Source organism: Dermochelys coriacea, chromosome 9, assembly GCF_009764565.3.
Source record: "Dermochelys coriacea isolate rDerCor1 chromosome 9, rDerCor1.pri.v4, whole genome shotgun sequence".
NCBI classification, from domain to species: domain Eukaryota; kingdom Metazoa; phylum Chordata; order Testudines; family Dermochelyidae; genus Dermochelys; species Dermochelys coriacea.
The window spans coordinates 89,114,767-89,137,211 of record NC_050076.1 but is presented as its reverse complement, the minus strand read 5'-3'; the positions used below and the strand labels follow the sequence as shown (position 1 = coordinate 89,137,211).

General features: G+C 38.5%; 1 protein-coding gene across 10 annotated transcripts in view; it reads right to left on the bottom strand.

The window, feature by feature from the left end:
* Positions 1–22,445, bottom strand: part of TENM1 (teneurin transmembrane protein 1) — a 490,191-nt gene that overhangs the window by 167,428 nt on the left and 300,318 nt on the right. For 7 of the 10 annotated variants that reach the window (XM_043493113.1, XM_043493117.1, XM_043493116.1 and 4 more), the window contains 5 exons: positions 21,122–21,321; positions 19,445–19,655; positions 13,336–13,440; positions 11,852–12,046; positions 6,688–6,888 (listed from right to left, as the gene is read on the bottom strand). In XM_043493113.1, coding sequence (XP_043349048.1) covers positions 6,688–6,888; positions 11,852–12,046; positions 13,336–13,440; positions 19,445–19,655; positions 21,122–21,321 — 912 coding nt within the window. The remainder of the gene's footprint in view (positions 1–6,687; positions 6,889–11,851; positions 12,047–13,335; positions 13,441–19,444; positions 19,656–21,121; positions 21,322–22,445) is intronic. The other 3 variants (XM_043493115.1, XM_043493120.1, XM_043493119.1) reach the window with 1 other exon arrangement.

Genomic DNA, 22,445 nt, shown 5'->3' with positions numbered 1-22,445 from the left:
GAAGTACTGCTCTCTCACACTTGGCATCTGACTTAGCAGCTAAGTCCAATGCATAGTGTATGACAAAGCTCACTTGGTTACACCATGTTGACACCTTACTGATTTCTGATACTGGCACTTTCCTGAAGCAGATTGTGGAAGTTGCTTGAGCTGCGGTGGGAGGGTGTGGATGTTCAGTGGGAAGGATATGCCAGCCAGCTGTCAACATAGTGAGATACATTTTGTTATCCATTTGAATATTCTTTGTGAAGAGATGTCTGGACCTTTAAAACACCAGGCTATTGCTAGAAATAGATGTGGCAATAGTCTGAATGGTTTAGTCATTCAAATATAATAAAGAAAAATCCTGGCTACATGCTGGTGCTAAGTGTGGCTCCAGAAAGTAGATAGGCAAATTGACCAACCAGTTTAAATGAAAATCTGAGACACTTTAGCCATGAACTTGAGCGAGGTTATTGCACCACCTTGTCCCTATGAAATGTCACACGGGTTCAGCCATTAATACTGATGATCACTCATCTTCCTGGCTTAAGTGACAGTCACTTGTAAGACTATCTATACAGTGAGGAAATGCAGGGAGCATTCTGAAGAGGTTTGAACAGATGATGCGTAAACCTCTGGAGGGCTAAATTAAGGTCCCATGCAGGAGTAGATTCTCTGACAGGTGGGTAAGGTGGTAATAATACTGTGAGAAATTCGATAATGTGGGCTGAGAAAAGACCAAGCACAACTGTAAAGGCAGATGACAAGCTGAGATCACCATAAACTGGACTTTAACAGAGCTGAATGACAGGCTGGCCTGTATTAAGTGCAATAAAGTAGTCAAGGATCTTCACGACTGAGACTTGGGTTGGGAGCAGACGATGTTGGGCCACCATGTCAAGAACGTATTCCATTTAGATGAATACATTCTTCTGGTACATATATTACCCTGGTATATATCAGGATTTTCTGGACCCACAGTGAGCAAAGGTTCAACATAACAATTTATATGAGTAAATGTAAAAACACCCCATTTTTTCATGGACTAACTCAATGCTCCCCAGACAGTAAAATGAGCTTGGAAATGCATACCACTGCACTGTTTGATCTCAAATTAGCTGTAAGCACCTGCACTGTAATCCAGAATCATTGTATACAGCATGTACCATTAAAAATCTCACCCCAGTGTACTGAACCAAAATAAATGCAAGTTTCTCTACCATTTCTACGGTTGCTCATTTTAACCCAGTGTTACTCTGAAACTTCCCATCTTTTAAAATTATGGAAAGTAGAGTCCCTCATAGGGAATGTGGGACAAAGAAGCAAAGGATGAAGTTCAGAAAAAGCTTTTTGAAAATTAGTAGTTGAATTAGAGACATTTAGACACTAGCCCAAAGAGGTATCAGGATGGAATCACAATGCCTCAAGGAGAGCTCTGGGAGATCTTGTGTAGAATGCCTCCCCAAGCTGAGTTCAGGAGCAATGTGTACGCTGCACCAAGATCTGGTAAAGGGGCCTAGGGCAATGGCCCCATCCCTTTTGATTTGAAGATCCCTTACCCCCAGCTAGTAGAAACAAATCCTCACCCAGTAAACTTTAAAAACATATAATTGACCAAATACTCATTCAACTTTTATAGGTTTTAGAGTAGCAGCCGTGTTAGTCTATATTCGCAAAAAAGAAAAAGAGTACTTGTGGCACCTTAGAGACTAACAAATTTATTTGAGCATAAGCTTTACGCTCAAATAATAAATTTGTTAGTCTCTAACGTGCCAAAAGTACTTCTTTTCTTTTATTCAACTTTTATGTATTTCTATGCATTTGCTCTCCATCATTACTATATAAATATACATTTCCCTCTTTATTACCAGCCTCCTCTTCTCACTCTATTCATTCAGTCATGCCAAAGTTAAGTGTTGGTTATATCCATTGGCTTATTTCAGCAAACGTTTACTCCCGGGAGTCACCTTACTCCTGAACAATGTCCTGCTGAAGACAAAAGGACACTGTCTTCAGTGTGACTGCCACCAGGGAGCAATCATACACCTCTGATTAACTATCTACATGACTGGACCAAACAAACGTAGAACAAAATTAAGTGAGAAATAGCAAAGACTATGTTGTAAAGAACACCCCGAAGGTGACAGGTTAAGGTCGTATGTGCAATCCCTATTTTGTCTTTTCTTGACTTTTGAATGTGAAGCTTACAATTTCAGTCCTCTCAAAGTATTTTTTTGGATGAAGTAAAAGCTGTATATAACCATAGCACTTTTACGGTAGTTATGCTTTCAAAAGGTCTGGCCAAACAAGAATAACTGGAAGGGATTCTGTTCCTGTAAACACTGGTTTGTGGCATTGCTATATAAATCAATCAGGAGAATCAGGTTGATTAGAGAAAGAATAACTTTTTACAGTTATTTTCAGCAATGATGGAAAAAAGTCTACCAAAAATATGTCCCAGTTCTGCAGGGTGGGGGTGGAGTTTGAGTATGTGAGGGAGTATATTTGGTTTGATTGTTTTGTTTTTATAAATTTACACTGGCAACACTTAACAAGTTTCTTCCATTTTGAGAGAAACTACTGGCTCAAGTGGTACTTTCCACTCTCTCTCAAACCAGCAGAAACTTTTAAAGTATGACCACACTCAACTTTTAGTAAAGATGGATTCTGCCTTTACGGCATTCCAGCTAGAGATAAGTAAATGTACCTTTAGCAGTAAAGTATACCTTTCAGTACTGTGATTGAAAGCACTTTCCATCCTAACACATACCACTGGTTCTATATAATATATATCCCTGATTTGCAAATAATGGAAAGCTTTCAAATGCTAGCTTACAGGGCCAGATCATCTCCCACCTAAACCTATGGAGGAGGGCTCAGGGAAGGGAGATCTTTCATCTATCAGGAAAAAGCATAATGAAATCCAATGGTTGGAGGCTTAGCCTAGACAATTCACAATAGAAATAAGGGGCACATTTTTAACAGGGAGCTATTTAATAATAATAATTAACGATGGGAGCTACTTACCAACAAATGTGGTAGTTTATCCATCATTTGTAGTCTAAGTCAAGACAGGATAACTTTCTAAAAGCTCAAACAGAAATTACAGGCCTGATGCAGAAATTACTGAGGCTATGGCTACACTACAGAGCTTACCGTGGCGCAGCTGTAGCACTGGTAATGCAGACGCTCTAATGGGAGAGAGCTCTCCCATCCACTAATCACTCCAGTCTCCCCCGCATGCAGCAGTAGCTATGTTGGGGGAGAAATTCTTCCGCTGACATACTGCTGTCCACTTGGGGCTTAGGTTGGAGTAACTTACGTTGCTCAGGGTGTGGCTTATTCACACCCCTGAGCAATGTAGTCACACCGTAGTAACTGGTAGTGTGTACATAGCCTAAGTTAGGTTCTTTGGCCTGAGTTATGCAGGAGTTCAGACTACATGATCACAATGATCCCTCCTGGCCTTAAAATCTATTACTCTGTGAATTATTCCATTAGATCTCAGATCTTGCCTCCAAATTTGGCAGATCCTGAGGGATGTGCAAGAGGTCTCAGGGGCTTCACACTTGTGTCTCCAATCCCCTTCATCCTTGCTGATCGCTGCCTCCATGGTGCCCAGAGGGATGGTTCTGTATCATCTCTTCTGAAGAAGCTCTTTAGAGCTTGAGGGGCCGACTATGTCCCCCTAGTGCTCCCTCCCTTGGTAGACCCCAAACTCATGGACCTGTGCAAGATCCAGAGGAGGATTGGTAGGGGGAGCTGCATAGTTGGCTGAGCCCCACTTATGATGGGACAGGGAGAGCCAATATTAGGGAAGCAATTTAGTTTGCTACTGGTGTCAGTTATGGTACAACAAAGGGTTTTAATTTTCTATCAGAAGAAAAGTATGACAACTGAAAAGTAATTGCTTACAGCATTTGCAAATGTTTGATATTGCTATGGAACACAGGAATTGCTAAAACGTCTCACTGCACGTCCCCATATTCTTGTAGTCAAATTACAAATATAATTTCCACACTACTGGTAGAGATTATCTTGCTCCTCTGACTTGAAATACAAAAAAGATGAAAGTGAAAGTGAACTGAAATGAAACAAAATGAAAAATGAAAGTGTCCGAAGCTGCCTGAATATTGCTAGTAAGGACGTACCAGGCTTCATTGCTTCCTGAATGTAGATGAATGGTATGTGGTTTACCCTTTCCAACCCACCATTCTAAAGAAATTCATGATTTTTTCTAACCACTAGCCTCATGTAAAGGCTCTTTTACTCTGACCCTATTAATTTCCTCTTCTGATGTTTTCCTTTCTCACTAAAGTCAAGCTTTGATCTCAGTAGCACAATAGTATTGATCCCAGGAAGAAAGTCTCCACCAGTGAGCCAATGTCTACCCTTCAATTTATGTTCATTGTGCTGTCACATCAATGCAGGTTCTGGTTTAATGGCTATAAAGAGAGAGTGCATCTAAGAGGAGAGATCAGTAATGCTTAGCTATAAAGAGAGATTCACATGGGTGATCATACAAGTATTCTTCTTGACAAGTCAGGAGAAGGTAGAAAGGGAAAGAGGTATTTCCTTATGATTAATGGACACAAGTAAGAAGAAAAATAGATTAGCTGCAAAAATGCATTGAAATAGTTTTTGGAAGCAAGAAACAAAGAAGAAAATAAGGATCCCCAACATACAAACCTGCAGTAGTCTTCCCTACAACTATTCAATAGGGTCTATCTATCTATCCTTTGCTAAGTGCCCAGTTGCCCAAACCATAAGTCCCATTGACCACAATAGACATTAATTATTTTGGAGATTCTGTGCAAAGGTGCGACAGTGAGCCCACATACCGAACCAGAATTATTTTGCACATTTGTGGGAAACAAATTCAGTATATACACAACAGTGAATTTTCCCCTCAAATACTTGCCAAATCTCTACTTTCTCAATGTGAAATAATGGCCAGCTCTTTTAGCAGGAGCTAAAAGTTTTTGCACCAATTATTTTTAACTTGTGAACTTTAAACTCTGTTTTGTTTTGGGTTTGTTTTTTCTTTGTCTGACTCCTTTGTGTGATACCTTTATAGAGGGAAAACTCAGCATACCCAGGCTGGTCAAACTTACACAAGGGACTTGGTCCTGCATACAGTAGCCCCAGCATCAGGGACACAATAGTGAGCTTACATGACCTTTGCACCCTGACCTGTGTGCAGTTCAGTTGGACTCAGGATCTGCCCACTCTCTCTACTGACAAGGAACCAGTTTCCTGGCAACAATAATCACATGCAGTCACAGAACCACCTCGTCTTATTATCTGTTTTTATTAATGGACATACTAGTATATTACTTGAGGGAACATTTTCAGCATAAAATGAGACACTTATAATGAAAATGTGAGCATTAGGGTTTCATATTATTGAAAGCCAATAGACGGAACTCTTATCAACGGAAGTATCATATCCGACGGGCTCATAATGAGATGAAATGTATTATTAATCCCATGGCGTGGACTGAATGCTGAAAATTCTTTAGAACCACCATTCACTGACTGTTCAGATTATTGGCAGTTCAGTATATTGCTGCTTATAAATGTTCCCACATTTTGGGCACTATAGTCCCAGTTCATCAGAACACTTAAGCATGTGCTTAACTAATGAATTCAATGTGACTTAAGCATATGCTTAATTGCTTTGCTGAACTGAGGTTTCTAGCTAGTGATACATTACAGAGAAAACACTAGGAAGACTTTTCCCATATGTACCTGTACTTAACTGTCATTAATGTTAGTCTGTGCATTTGGAAGGAAGAAAGGGGTCCAATTATGCATGCTTGGCTCCAGTGGGATTGAAAGGTCTACAGCAACTCCCTGGAGATGCTCAGAACCTTGCAAGCTTGGAGCATTAGATGTACTGGCAAAGTATTCAGAAAATCTATCATTCGAATCTAGTTTGTGTTGTGGCGAGAGAGAGAGAGAGGGCAGCTAATGCTATAATCATTGGCTGAGCCTCATAAGCTATGAGCAAAAATAAAAAAATGACAGAGACATGCACCTTGGAAATGACATGATCTATTACAGGAATAAAATGTTAAATAGTTTCTTGTCCCGAGCACAGTCAGTTCTTTTAAAAGTACATAGTGAGATCATCTCTACACTTAAACAAATTGAATGGATTAAACCTCGATTGTCCTTTAAGTAAGAAGTTAGTTTTTATCCCCAGCACAGCGGATGGAATTCATTTTTCTTTAGAATTATTTTTGCCAGAGGCTTCTGTTGCCCATGATTTACTGGGTGTAGGCAATGTTCTTCCATTCATCCAGGACTGTTGATGTTTCCCGTGGTCTCCTTTGCTGCTGTGGATTATTACCATACCTGAAGACCTGATCCTGAAAGGTGCTGAGCACTCTTAACGCCAACTGAAGGCAAAGGCATTCAGACCCTCACAGGCATAGTGCCCTAGCTGTTATATTGTCATGTAATCACAATGCTTGTCATAGGAAAAAAAACCCTAATTTATCTTTGCAACACAACAACATGAAACAGGAGCTGCCAAAATAATTTCCATATTCACGTCACACAAAGTCTGATATTGGATTATATTAACTGTTTTTTTATTAACACTGATGTACTGTAGTATAGTATTTCCTAACAGAAACTGAATAGAAAACACAAGAATTTCATAGTCTTTATTTAAAAAGAAAAATTTTTTAACTATACCTGTTGAGCAGTCTGAACCTGTCCATTTAGGCTCACAGCTACAGATGCCAGTATCCACAAGGAAAAGTCCCATGGCCTGAGCATTGCTCTTGACATACAGGAAGAGAGTCTCACAGTTTACTCCTCCCCAGCCTGCAGAGCAGTGACATTCCCCTTGAACACAGACACCACGGCCAGAGCACATAGGATCTAAACAATCCTCTGGAGAAAAATAAATAAAATATTTAGTGAATACCACTGAAACTTTTTACATTGATTTTCTAATATACAACAAAAATGGATGTTTTTAAATAGGCAATAAAAATGGCTCTTGTGCAAACATTTTGTTCAAGCAGAGCAATATTAACAGATACAGAGGAAACAAAACTATACTAAAGTGCTATAATCCTGGAACCTTACTCACATTAGTATTTTAAACTACTCACTTTAGTACTCTTTACTCAGGCTCCATTAGACTTGAATATGCAGGAATTAAGAAATAAGGTTACCACTTCACCTTTATTTAACTCAATTAATTACATTTGTAGTTTAAACTACTCTATGTATGTTACGCAAGATGATGAACAACAGTGAATCTTTTTATGATACTCAGGCAACCTGTCAGGCACAACAGTTGTGTGCATATAACCAACTGACAGCCCTTGTCCACATTTCCTTTAAGTCACAGCCAGAAATATGCATAGACATTTTTTTTCAATCTCTAAAATGAGATGCCAATGCAATCTTCATGCAACAATAGAGGACCTCTAGAGATCATAACGGCTTCACCTGTCGTCCATTTTTATATGAACCAATTTGCTAAAATGCAGATTATTTTACATTATTATACATCTATCAGGTAATGACCCAGCCCAGCCATACTGGTATTTCAGTAATAGGCCTGGGAACAGTGGGGAGAGATACTACCTAACATGTTTGGAATACTGCTTAGTATTTCTCATTAGGTATGTTTTGGCACCATATTTTGTTTCTCCTATTGGAAAAGAAAAAGTTTTATCTTACAATATCTGTGGAAAGTTAAATTTTGGCTTTGGAACCAAAAATCTGTACCTGAAACAATATCAACCTGGCCATCCACCAATCTCAAATAATGAATCCTTGACTAAATACTTCACTACGAAGAACTCCAATGTTCACAAAATATATACAATGGGCAATTACAGATAATGACCAGACTCATACAAATCATAATCACTGATGAACAATTTGCAAACAGATAAAAGGGCTAAATTTGTTCTAAATTTGGACTAAATTGTTCCTTAAATACCTGAGCAAGCTCTAGTGAATAATTTTAATTTAGGTGTACTTGTGGCACCTTAGAGGACTAACAAATTTATTTGGCATAAGCTTTTGTGGCTAAAACCCACTTCATCGGCTGCATGCTGTGGAAAATACAGTAGCTGTTATGGAGTCTGAAGATTTTGAATAATTTTGTAGCCTTTCTGTACAAATCAATATTAAATAGTGGACTTTTTAAGATAATTTCTTTGAAGTATGTTGTACTTTTAAATTCCTTTGCTGAATTTGTATAGCTGGATTCTCCTGTCCCTATTTGAATTTCCTCGACAATTTCTCTCTTCTTTGGAAGTTTAGGCATTCCCAACTATCTCTGACTTTAAACTTTTTGATGGATGTGAAAGTTAAATACCCGAATAAAGTTATAGCTTTTACTTAAGACCATCCAATCAGATGAACTGAGTGTCATCTTCACAACAGATGGCCTTCTATTGCTGAAATATTTAACACTTGCAGAGTTTTGCATGGACTGTCTACCATCTTCCTGACCTAATTCAATATCAGCGAGGAAGTTAAACTTTTCTATGTGAGCTATGATGAAACCAATTTGAAGTTTTGTTTCAGGATCTTTTGTTGCGTTCTTCACAACCTTCCAATCTGCACACAGTCCAAGGTAGTTTTCAGAAAGTGAAGCCAGTGCTTCCGCATAGAGTGCAATTTGTTGGGGAGAAGATACTGATCCATGGTGATACACTTAACACTTCATATTTAATGTCCTGATATAGATCATTTCATGCAAATCGTGCCACAACAGTGAGTACATAATAAATACTACTACTTAGCTCTTGTATAGTTTCTCACCTATTTCACTCTGGTTGCTACAATTGATACTAAGCCTGCCATGTTAGTGGCACCATCATAGCATTTTCTGCAACAGTTGCTGATCCTCAGATTTAGACACAAGTATATATCTTTATTATTGGTACGATTACCTCCACCAATATATGGGCTACATTGTGCAATCCAATAAACTCTTCATGTACGTTCATGTCATGTCATCATTCATACTGCAGCCATAAAATCACTTGCTCTGGGTTGGTGTCTATTGTTTCTCATCTACCATAGTGCATACAACTTTCCAGAAACTCTTAAGATTGTAAGAGATTGTAAGATTTCCAGTATCTGATTCTGAATAACTGAACTTGTGAATTGTTTTGACTCTTTTTCAGCCACTTCGAAACATCAGGATCAAACAAAGCAGTTAAAAAAAGTTGCAGCCAACCTACTACGCACTTAAAAGTGCAGTTTAGTTTGTTCAGTATGATGACCTCGCAGTGCAAGTCTTTTGTATAAGACAAACACTTAGTATGTTCATTCAGCTTTCCTATTTAATCTTCCCTCTAGATACTGAATACATGTATCCACATTCTTTGTGGCCTTTTTTAAGAAATATCAACTGTTTCATGATAGATATTTTCCTCTCGTATTTGTCTCATGTCTTTTTCCAATTAGAGAATCTGGACTGTGTTGAAAGTTTCATCTGTGTACTTAGTCAAAAGTAGTTTGCATCTAAAAGCTGTATCACTAGTGGAAACAAAGTATGCGCCACTAGCTTAATAATAATGGAGACATTGAAAATCATCAATCAGGATGACAGAAGGAATGGTCTTGTTTTCCAAAGTTATGCACAGAGAAAGATTTACATTGTGATTGATGACGTCTCTCACAATGCTATCAGTATCGGGCAACTGACTTTTGGTTTCTGTTCTATATGATGTAGAAACAGGTGAATACTACAACCAGCAGAAGAGTTGATCCACCTGTTATTAGAAGCATAACTTCTTTCTTTTTATTTCAGCAATGTTTTAAGGCTTTTCATTTTAGCACCTTGAAAATATACACTTTGTTTTGTATTTCACTCAGTCACTATTAACTTAAAAAGAATGGCATAGATTGCCTAATTAAAAAACACACGTTAGCCTCTGGCAAATGGGAGCACTTAGATGGCCTCTTGGTTTTATATAGTCAGTGTGTTCTTTGCAGAACCAGTCTAGGTGACAGAATGAAGAAACAGCCTACCACTGGATCTATTGATTACACTGAAAACATCTGCTTTATATTTTGCTTTGTAACCTTCTGGATTCCTTTCAGCCACAGACTGACAAGGAAAAGACTATAAACTAGATGGCAGTTGGAAGCTGTTTATTTCCTATGCATAATAGGACTGGGGTCAGAGGCAGCTAAAGGACGCCAAAAAATCAAAGCATGGTTCCACCATGACGTTTGGCCTCCCACTTCCCTTGTTAAAAGAGCATTTGATAGTCATGTGGGGTTGGGAGGAGGCGGACGTAAAGAGCCATTCAGGATGCTCTGGGAATCAGCCGCAGAGGAGTGGCAGCTAGCTGAAACCTATCTCTGTTTTCCCTAGAGAGGGGATCAGCGCTCCTCCTGCAAAGAAAGAGCAGGAAGATCAAAAGCCTCTGTGGAAAGAGGGTGTGACAGGCTAGCTGGTGCATTAAGGAAAGTCAGGCTCAGCCTTTCTTGTGACCAAGCAGTTAGCCCCCAGCTGATGGTGATATGACAACTTAATGATAATTAGCAACATCAGCTGTGAAAAGGTTAGGAAAAGACTATACAAACAGAATGGAGAACTCAGTTTGGGAGAGAGACTGCAGAACTAGGGCCTACAAGGACCAGGGGGATCCCTAGAGGAAGCTGCCAGAGACCCTGGGGAAGCGAAGCAGTGAGGGAAAACCTGCTAAGACAAGAAGCAACAAAGGGAGAATTCTGAAGGAGCAGGTTGGGCTACTGTGGGGGAGGCCCTGAGACAGGATCAGTAAAAGTACTTCCGTGGAGCCCGAGACGGTTGAAGACTTATAAGTTCAGCAAAGAATTGAGAAACAAGAGGCCTGAGAACCAAAGAGAGGCTGTGTTGAGCATAGGCTGTGGGAAGCAGCACAAGGTGAGCTTGGATTTTCTTACCAACCCCTGAGCCCAAATGCAGGAGCAGACTAGGCTCTGGGGAAGGAGGCCCTGACGGAGAGCCAGTAAGGATACTTTAGCAAGCAACAGAGGAGTAACTCTGCAGGAGCAAGTTAGGCTTTTGGAGGGAGGGCGGAAGAATTATTGCTTGGACTTTCAATTGGACCTTTTGTTACCGCAAAGGGGGACTGAACTTTATGTGATGTGGCCAGAGGACTCAGCCACCAAAGACCTATCGAGAAGATGGCCAGTAGGAGGAACCAGAGAAAACTCTTTGCAACATTGTACCCTGACACAAGGGGTGTGACAGGTGGTTAGTGCACTACCTTGGAGAGGAAAACAGTTTGCCTGGCTGCAGAAATATTGGGAGAAGTACAGGCAGGTAACCCTCACTCAGGCATACAGAATATTCCTTTTCACAAGAATAAGAGCCCAATCTTGCTGAGACATTTCCCAGCCAGGGAAGAAAGGAGCCAGAGCCTGCTAAGGAGAGACCTTCAATCTGGCAACCAAGAGTCAGCTGATACTCCAGGGAAAGAGAAAGTCTCAGCTGCTTGAAATCTATCAGAGAACTCCTGGATTGTAGAGAACAAACTGAGTTGGCAGAGGATTGTCCCTGCAATAATAATTAGATGGTGTGAAAAACAATATTCAACAGCTGTTGTTATTCAACAGCAAGGTGAACTGTTATTTTTTGTAACTCGAGCCCCCAACATAAAAAAGTTTTCTGTGTCCCTTGACAAATGAGAAGTAGGTGCCTAATTCCCATTGATTTTCATTAGGATTTGGAAGCCTAACATGCTTCCCATGACCTACCAGGAAGCATCCTAATATTTCTCAAGAGTAATTAAAATTGACATGGTTTCCTAAGGACTTAAATGCCAAAGATGGCATCAATTTAAACAAAACACACTAAAACGGTAGAAATAAGAGAAAAGGCACAAACCTTCCTCACAAATTTCTCCTTTGTATCCTGGGATACAAATACATACTCCCATAATGCAAGTACCATGGCCAAAGCAGGTTGGATCAATACATTGTTCTTCCGGAACATCACACTCTGGGCCTTTCCATCCATTGCGACATACACAGTGACCTTTCTCATATTCTCCATTTCCATTGCACAGTATTGGACATGAGTCTGAAGAAGGCAAAGAATTAGATTTCCGAGATATATTTAAATTCTTAAGGGTATTAACATTTATTGCATTTATCATTTAATTATAGTATTGCATATACTGGCAATGTGATTTTAGTTCTTGCAAAAGGGGCCAGATTGAAAGCTTTGGAATATGAATTATTTTTTATCAACAAACATGTTCCGCTACAGTGCCAGAGTCGCCATTCTGCTCCATTAATGTACCTTAACTCACCTAAAATGGGCAGTTCTGGAGATAAAGAAGATGGTACCATAGTTCAGTCTCTCTGCCCACTTTTTGATCTCTTTAGTGAGACTTCCCACAATGATGCTTCTTAGTGCTAACTGTGGGGATGGTTTTTGTGATGTTAATGCCTGTTAACTGTGAACTAAGACACAACCCACTTATTTTCTTTATGCCACTGAACAACTTGAAGATTATTGTAGTTTTGGTCATTACTGATTCAAATGTAAAACAGAAACCTGGAGGTGAAAAGTTCTACAACCAATCTCTGAGCCAGAGTACAATGTTGAGGTAAAATTGATCTTAGATTTGAGAACCTCCATATACACAGATATTCAGAAGACTGTATCTACCAATTATTACAGCCATTTATATGAAATACCAGTGCATCTTGAGTTCACTCTTGATCTTTACAGTGAATCGGGATTATTTTCTTCTTTATCTCTGACACCTTAAAATATCAGGAAAGTGATATTTTTGATTTTGGAAAAAAAAATACTTCCCTCTTTTGAATTTCTGTCACTCCTGATCCTCAGTCTTAGGGCATAGAACAGGTGGTTTTACTTCTATTGCTTTTCTAACAAGACATTTTTGTTAGTAATTTTTTAAAAAATCATAAACTAAATACTAAATATACTTCTTTTTGAATTTTAAAATTACAGAATGGCCAGAGGGAGAGATTGCTAAGGCGAAAAAGAAACTTTCACCTGTGGGTTGCTGGTTCAAATCCACGTTAGTAGTAACTTAAAGTTATTAGTATCCGATAGCTGGTTTGTGGCCTATGTGAATGGGTTTTTGATAGTTTTGTCACGTAGTCAAACTGGAATAAAACTATCTCTGGCCTTAATTAGCACCCCCTTGGCCAAAGACTGAATGGGCAGGAGCTACCCTAAGCATCACCTGAAGGGGCCATCCACCTGAGGGTTAAAGGCACATTAGTAAGTCTTTAGTCTCTGGACCATCAGTCTGACATTCTTCGCAAGCACTAGATTCATATTAAAAATCATGCTCATCATCTTATATTTTAACTCAGTTAATAGGAGATTACCTCTTGCACAGTCAGGCCCGAGGAATCCTGGGAAACAGTGGCAGTGACCTGAGATACACTCTCCATTTCCATTGCAATTAGTGGAGCAGTCATCCATGATTTCTACTTATAAAGAAAATTGTAAGCAAAAAAGGAATGAACTGACTTCTGAAATGAGTGTCAGCTACACAATCGTCTGCAATACATTTCTCAAGATCCAAACAAGGTGCTGAGACAAACTGTTCATTTTTATTCGTAGGCAGCATCAAGCAAAGTTTTTTTGTTCAAGCAACTTACAAATATTAGATTTGTCTTGACAGCTTAGATGTAACAAGTAATATTTAATTTGTAATATGCTACAATGGAAAGCTTTTAAAGTAAGTGTTTGTGTAATTCACCACCATTAAAAGCCTTAGAAGAATTTAAGTAATTTTTGAGAAATTTTCAGTTTACTTTAAATGCTTTCTTTTTTTTTTCCATTAATTTAAGTCTGTTTACAGAAGAAAGGCATTGGGGCAAGTTCATTTAAGACTATAAGTTAACTATTTTTGGAGAAAAGGGTTCCCACTTTTATAAAAGAGATGAATAAAGGTAGTTTTATGTAGGTTAGTAATCTGATGGGCAAGATGGTGATGATGATTAAGCTCACTTCAGTAAATCAGTGCTGAGGTTCAGGTCTCCAGAAGTAAATCTCTTTAAATCTTATGCTAAACTTGGAGATCATCCAACTTCCAGCTCTGGAGAAGAAACCATTATAGATTACAGGTCCTTAAAACCTGCATCTATACAATTGTTAATAATTCTTTATCTAAATTCACATTTCCCATAGTCCTTTCAATGTGTACAGTAGCTTAGATCAATACATAACTATCTATCAAGACCATGCAGCCACACAAACATAAGGCTTCAATTATGTTAGCTCTCACAAAACAAGCAGGTTGGAACCAGGTCAGTCTTGGATGCAAGACCCATTCAGAACAGCAATTGTTGCAGAGTATCAGGTGGCCCCCAAACTGGCGTAATTTGAGTAAGGAGCAGAGCCTAGCAGAAAGACTATTGGGTAGTGCTAGACATTCATAGTAGAAGAGGAAAGAAGCATTTGACTTCACAACAAGAAGGACTCTGAAGATGGGGAGTAGGACCTGGAACATCCTTTTGCATGAAAAAGATCTTTTGTGAGAAATAGAGTATCTGCCCACCATCGCTGGGACAGGAAGGAGAGCCTTACCTCAGGGAAGAGTCCTCAAATGTTTGGAATATACGGAAATGTTTCAATACCCTTTTGAAATTCAGCCTTAACTAGTCAATAAGTGACATAACTGCATACATAACTAACATAAGCATCTTTATTTATTTATTTATTGCTTATGGTGACTTGGTTTGATTTATGTTGGCTCTTGCTGATGTACTGTGTTTTGATTGGGCTGAATCACCCAATGAGCTTACACCATGTAGATGGATATTCACTGGCACGCACACAGCTGTCCATATCCTACATACAGCTGTCTGTTCAAAGGTAAAAAACCCAGCGTCCTTCAAGGTTAAAACTTTCTTCACAGATAGAATCACTGTTTGTTAGTAGAAAGAAAAGGAGTACTTGTGACACCGTAGAGACTAACAAATTTATTTGAGCATAAGCTTTCATGAGCTACAGCTCACCTTCATCAGATGCATCAAATAAATTTGTTAGTCTCTAAGGTGCACAAGACTCCTTTTCTTTTTTGCGAATACAGACTAACATGGCTTCTACTCTGAAACCTGTTTGTTAGTACACTTCTTTCTATACTCCATATCTACCTGACTGTCTTCTTAGTCTTCCAGAGTTAGATAATGGTGACAGTCCCTACATCAACCTGTTAAAAATTAATTTAAATGTTAAGTTTATAAAATATTTTAGAAAGTTAATTCCCTTGGACTCCACTGCTCTGCAGCATAACAGTAGGGTCTAGGCCTTTATGCAGCCTATAAGGCTGCTTTTAGAAGTGTCATATTTAAACTGACAGTAGGCTTTATTGGTTCAGTAAAAGGAACAAGCCCTGCAGGTGTACAACTCTGGCAAAAGTTTTAGGCTGGCCTACATTTAAAAGTGAGGCTGAGATAGCTACACTGACATAGCTACCATGATTAGGGAGGTGGTGTTCCTACACTGATGGAAAAAACCCTTCTGTCAGCATAGGCTGCATAGCCTACATCTACTCTACAGGGTTTTGCCAGCTTTGCTACACCAGTGTAGTCTCCATAGTGTTAGTAAATTTAGTTTAGTACATGAATAAAAATAAGCCAGATTTTATTGACTCTTGACAACTATTCTATTAGCACTGCCTAGGAAGACCCTACTGCTATCTTGAAGGAGACAGTAACAGAAACCAGAGATGGATCCAACATGCAAAGCTGGGATCAGGATCCAAACTTTCCCCAGGTTGGAGTGTGTGAATTTGGGGCTTTTTGATTCATTCCTTGTAGGGACAGGAACTAGCTTTGGAATCGAGATCCAAACTTGAGGAAAGTTTGAGGGAAGACGGTTTCTGATTAATAAACATTTCTAAAAGATGATAGGTGCTGCCAACTTCACTGGACACTAGCAGTTGAGGCATAAGTAACTGTGGACAGAGAAGTGAAGGAGCAAAAGGTACATAGATGGGCCAAAAATGTGAAATGGTGAAAATTCTTTCAGTTCAAATAGGCCAGCAGCAGACTCTCTCTCCACAAACTTGCATGGAAAAATATAACTGGGTAATCTTCATTTGCATCATCTTTGAGCAACTTCTTTCCAGAATCACATTGCTCATCTGATACACAATCTGGAAACTGTTGCTGCTTACAAGTTCTTGTGAGTTTATAAAAAGAAAAGGAGGACTTGTGGCACCTTAGAGACTAACAAATTTATTTGAGCATAAGCTTTCGTGAGCTACAGCTCACTTAATCAGATGTTGTAGCTCATGAATGCTTATGCTCAAATACATTTGTTAGTCTCTAAGGTGCCACAAGTACTCCTTTCTTTGCAAATATAGACTAACACGGCTGCTACTTCTGAAACCTGTTAGTTATAGTAGCTCAGTTTGCTCGTTTACCAAATTCTTCAGGAAAGGAGAGTTTGCCAACTGATGTGATGTTTTTCAATAGCCGAGTCCAAAGCTCTAACTCCTCAGTAGTAGCAAAAAGTAAGTCATATTTCTAATTCTTCTTCTGTTTTCTCAGTGAAAAGGCTATACTATTTGAAGGAAGTATGTTAGCAAATAGTGGAGTACTGTTCAGACACCTCTGTGCAATTACTCCTGTTTGGTGCAGAGACACTAATCTCAAGAGATCAGGCACACAGATGAACCTATGTTGGCGAAGAGTCAAAATGACTTTTGTAAAGGGAAATCATGCCTCACCAAGTATTGCATTCTTTGAGGTGTCAACAAACATGTGGACAAGGGTGATCCAGTTGATATAGTGTTCTTGGACTTTTGGAAGGCTTTGACAAAGTCCCTTACCAAAGACTCTTAAGCATAATAGACAGTCATGGAATAAGAGGGAAGGTCCTGTCATGGATCAGTAACTGTCTACAAGATATGAACAAAAGTGCAAGATAAATGGACAGTTTTCACAGCGGAGAGAGTAAATAGAGGGGTCCCCCAAAGATCTGTACTGGGACCAGTGCTGTTCAACATATTCATAAAGATCTGGAAAAAGGGGTATACAATGAGGTGGCAAAGTTTGCAGATGATACAAAATTACTCAGGTTAGCTAAGTTCAAAGCTGACTGTGAAGAGTTACAAAGGGATTTCACAAAACTGAATGACTGGGCAAGAAAATGGGCAGATTGAAATTCAGTGTTGATAAATGCAAAGTAATGCACATTGGAAAACATAATCTCAATTATACATACAGAATGATAGGGGTCTAAATTAGCTGTACTACTCAAGAAGAGCTCAGGAATCATTGTGAGTAGTTCTCTGAAAACATCTGCTCAATGTACAGCAGCAGTCAGCAACCATTAGGAAAGGGATAGATAATAAGACAGAAAGTATCACAATGCTACTATATAAATCTATGGTATACCCACAACCTTGAATCTGTGCGCAGTTGTTGCCCCATCTCAAAAAGGATATATTACAATTGGAAATAGTAAAGAGAAAGGCAACAAAAATGATTAGCGGATTGAATAGGTTCCTATAAGGAGAGATAAATGACTGGAACTCTTCATCTTAGAAAAGAGACAACTAAGGCGGGGGGATACAATAGAGGTCTATAAAATCATGATAGTTGGAGAAAATGAATAAAGAAGTGTTATTTAGCCTTTTACATAGCACAAGAACCAGGGGTCACCCAATGAAATTAATAGGCAGCAGGTTTAAAACAAACAATGAAGTACTTCTTCACACAACACAGTCAACCTGTGGAACTCATCATCAGAGGATGTTGTGAAGGCGGTTTAAAAAAGAATTAGCTAAGTTCCTGAAGGATAGACATCAATAGCTATTAGCCAAGATGGTCAGGACACAATTGCCATGTTTCTGTGTGTCCCTAAACCTCTGACTGCCAGAAGCTGGGACTGGACGACAACAGATGGATGACTTGATAAATTGGCCCTGTTGTGCTCATTTCCTGTGAAACATCTGCACCGGCCACTGTTGGAAGACAGGACACTAGTCTAGATGGGCCAATGGCATGACTCAGAATGGACATTCTTATGTTCTGAGATGTTCTCATTAGACTTTGGTGGAAATCCCTAAGTGCCATGGTGTAAAGCCTATGACATTTCAGTGTGGAGGCAAACTTTATCTTTGCCTTCCTGGGATGGAAAAATGCAAAGGAAAACTCTTGCAACGCTAATCACAGGCTAACACACACAAGGGATTAAATAATCATGTCTCTTTTGCTTGTAAGAGGCTCACTTTCCACTCTAAACACAGCAAATTTTGTCTTCTTTCAGACTAAATTCACCTTTACAATTCCTTGTTGCCTTTCTGATTATTTTGAGCGAAGTCTATGATATCTGTGCGTTTGAATGGCACTCTCTGCGGCCCATACATCAGGGTCTTTAGCATCAAGTAAAAATAGAACCTAACTGTTATAGAGAGCAGATGAAATGTCCATTACTGGTAAGTATCTTGCTAAACATACGGTTGAACAGGTTAACTAAAGGGCAAAGTGGTTAAAGTCTTATAGCAAAACCAAGAACTGCTGGAAATACTAAAGTATCGTACCTTAAATTAAACTTTACGAGTAACAAACCTATTTGTATAATCTCCTCACTTTTATTAATTAAAAAATATTAACTGCAGGTAGATTCCTAAAAGACAACACAGAGTATCTTCAGATAGTTGCCTACTGCAGGTAATATTTGTGTACCAAAGAGTGGCACTGCATGGTTGACAAAAAGGTGCAAAAACTGTTTTTAATGTTTTTTCTTACTGAGCAAATCTTGTACTTTTGAACCTTTTTAATTAGCTGAATAACAACAGTACATAGTACTCTAAGCAGAAAAGCAGTTTAGTTTTTTAAACTATTAAAACACTGCTTTCTCTCTTTACTCTCCATTATTTCTAATAACCCCTCAATATTAGCATTCTTTTTCTATTGCTTTTTTCTATTCAGCAAACACTTCCTGCAGCCCACCTCCTTGTCTTCTTATGTTTTCAATGGAACCAAGCCAAATGGCTTCCTCTGGTTCTTTGTTATGTACCCACCCCATCCTTATCAATAATGTCGCACATTGCTGGGCAGTTTCCTAATTTAACTGTTGCCTACTAGAGAGGAAGAAGAAGAACATACAACAACTTTTTTTTTTAAAAAAAGAGTGTGTGGGTGCCACATACACAGGGAGCATAGTTTTCCCCTGTAATTTCTTGCAATAGATTAAAACACCTAAAAATATGTAGACATCAACACTAGTATCTAAGGATTTTAAGGTTACACCAAAGATTTAGGTTAATTAATTCATAATGTCCATTTTTAACGAGAGGCATGATTCTCCTCTTACTCCGGTGTAAATGAGAAGTAAATACACTGAAGTCAAGGTAATCAAAACAAAGGAAAATCTGTTGAAATCAGATTGGAAATCAGGCTCAATAATTCCTTTTCAAAATGCAGCTTTTTAACATAACATCCAGAATAGGAATGGCAGCGTAACTGTTCTTACCAATTGCTGTAGTTAATAAAAATATTTGCTCCATTTTCTTTCCGTCATTGTAAAATGCCATGTGCCAAGCTCCTTGATCCATATATTCAATGAAACCTGTCTCTTGCAGGGATGTTAAGATCAAATTCCTAGGAGCGTGCTGAGCCTCCTCTGAGTTCCTTGGTTCCTGTTTAATTAACTGTTTTCCGTCCATCAGTTTTACAAAATCAAACTGAAATAATAATGGCAAAAATTAATCAACTAGAGAATTTTATAGTGTTTTAAACCAGACAATTCTACTGTGAATGTCTCAGTCAGATAGGGTTACTTTCAAAGGGACTGCTTTATTAAGTGTTCACTAATGTGAGTAGGGGTTGCACAACCTACTCTGTTAAGATTCCATTCTAAATAGAAAGTGTTATTAGAGATAAATCCTGATCTCTGTTATATCAATGTAAATACAGACTCTCTCAATGAAGCCAATAAATTAACTCCAGAATTACACCTGTGTAATGGGGTAGAGCTGACATTTTCAAACTTTATTGCTTAAGTTAGGCACCTGTATGATTTAGGAACCAAAATATGGATTTTGAAGCCTAACTTTTGGCACTCAGGTGTGAAAATGATTGGCCTTTAAAAATAACATATCTAGATGTCTCTATATTTCTTTTTCTTTGTAGTTAGTTTTGTTAATACATGTGAAATCTATCTCTTGCTATAGAAAAATTGGTAACATTTATTGGAGTAGTCATTGACAGCTTTAGGATCAAATCCAGTTGACTTCAATGGGCGCTGGTAAGGCCTTCAGTACATCTGAAAAGATGAAAACCTTCTAAAAATTCCCGTTTAATGGAAATATAAAATAGTTTCAATATTTGTAGGTATTCAGGGGCCTGATTTTCAGTCACAACTCCAGTTAGACAAGCAGCATTGTGGGTGTTCAGCACCTCAGATCAAATCCCTTAATTATCTACTAACAACATTTAATTTAAGGAAATGCTAGCATTAAATATATTTGGGCATAAAATACATGTATTTGAAATGTGTACCATAAACTGTAATCCTGCTACATCATAGATGAGATATGATTTAATTATACTTCAGAAATGTTAACTGAATATTCCAAATATATTAAGACAACATAATATTTCAGTATGAACAGTGATGAATCAGGTTCTGCCGGTGTGGCTAAGTTTCCTCTTGCAAAGTCCTAGCTAACAGAAAACATTAGAAATAACGTTATTATTAGAAGTTAGAATACCTTTTTGCCTTATCTCTTTTACATTAACCACATGAGCAGTTTGCTTTGTTGGATGTGCATAAGGAAGTTAACTAAATACTAGGAGCTCAATTTTGAACAAGATTGAAGCTATATAGATTTTACTTAACATACTGCCCCAGTGGTGGATCAAGGAGGTGTTTTACAATATGTTCTTCTCTCTGCTGGTTGGTGCAGAGGGAGAATAGGATTATGCCTTGTCCCCTCCTCACTAACTTTAGGGTAATAAGCACTGCTAACACCCCTACATCGTTCTTTTGCTTAGAAGAACCCAGAAGAGGTATCACCGAGAAGGATGGGGAAAGGTTAATATTACAACTCTCTCTCCCTCCTTTATAAGAGCATTGTGAATATTAATGCTGATACAGCTCTTTGAAAGTGTAAAGCACAATAGAATTGCTGGTATTATTATTAATTACCTGAGTATGAGTGGGGGGAATGTTTCTTCTACCGTAAATTCCCAGCAGAGAGTCCTTTGCAAGTGAAATGTTAAACTTCAGGTACATTGGGTGATGGATAGTAATCTGAAAACGCCAGAATAAACCTGGTGGGATGGTCTGCATAACTTGTGCTCCAATGTCAACTTCTCCTGTGTCTATAGCCCGTCCTTTCTGAAACACTGATTTTCCAGAAACAAAAAAACCAATCATTTGTCATATTCACAAAGAGTGAAAATAATAAGCTAGGTAGGTAATAATAGGTAATTATTAAGTATGTATTAATATGTTGGAATTAGCTAATTATTATTCAGTAATCCACAAATGAATTAATTTGCAAGATTTACAGCTATGCTGTATGAGTACTTTTCTCCAGAAAACTTCAGTAGATTTTAATGATTGCAGAGGAGTCTCTCTGTAACTGGGAAAAAATGAAAGTCCTTGCATACAGAAATTAGGCCACACAAACAAAACCCTTTCAACTGAATAGGCACTGACAGAATACACTTGGGGTATCTCCCTCTGACCATTATTCCAGACCACAGCCTGGTAAGTACAATATAAGGTATTCAAATGGACAGTATTGGACAGTGCGTAGACTATCAGGACTGGTCAGTGAAAGCTGAAGTATAAATCAGGATCTCTCCTAATCATTATTCCTAACAAATTTACTATGATATTGCTAATCCAGTCTGAAAAATAAAGAAGAACATTGTTGTTGCTAAAGGTAATGGTTTGTAGTTGATGTATACAACATAGGAGGGCAGGAGGATAGAGACAAGCAGTATATCTAAAGCGATGTTTGGCATCTTGTAATTATGCTGGCAGTACGTTTTCAGACATCATAGTACATAACCTATTGAACTGGTGAGCTGAAATATTAGGGGAGGAACAAAAGAGGCAATTTCAAACTGAGTATGAATTGACATGCTTTGTTGGCTTGTATCACTCCTTTATGTTCTTTTTAGCTTGCCAACAGTTAGCATCCTGACAGGTTGCAAAACCATGGACCCAATCCTGCAACCATCAAAGTGAATTGCAAAAATTGCAAAACTCATACCTCAGCAGAAGTAGAGAGGGTCCTATGTTATTAGGAGGATTTAACAGCATGCCATTGAACTCAGTAGCCCATTTTTTTTTCTGTATCACCTCACCCAATGAAGCATCAACATGAGGGAAAAGGATGAACAACTAGAATGAAATAGGAATCTCACCCTTTATAATGCATATGGAATACTGTAAATGGCTTCCTAAAAAAAGAAAACGGGACTAGTAAAACTGTGCCAGCTATTTCCAGAATACATTA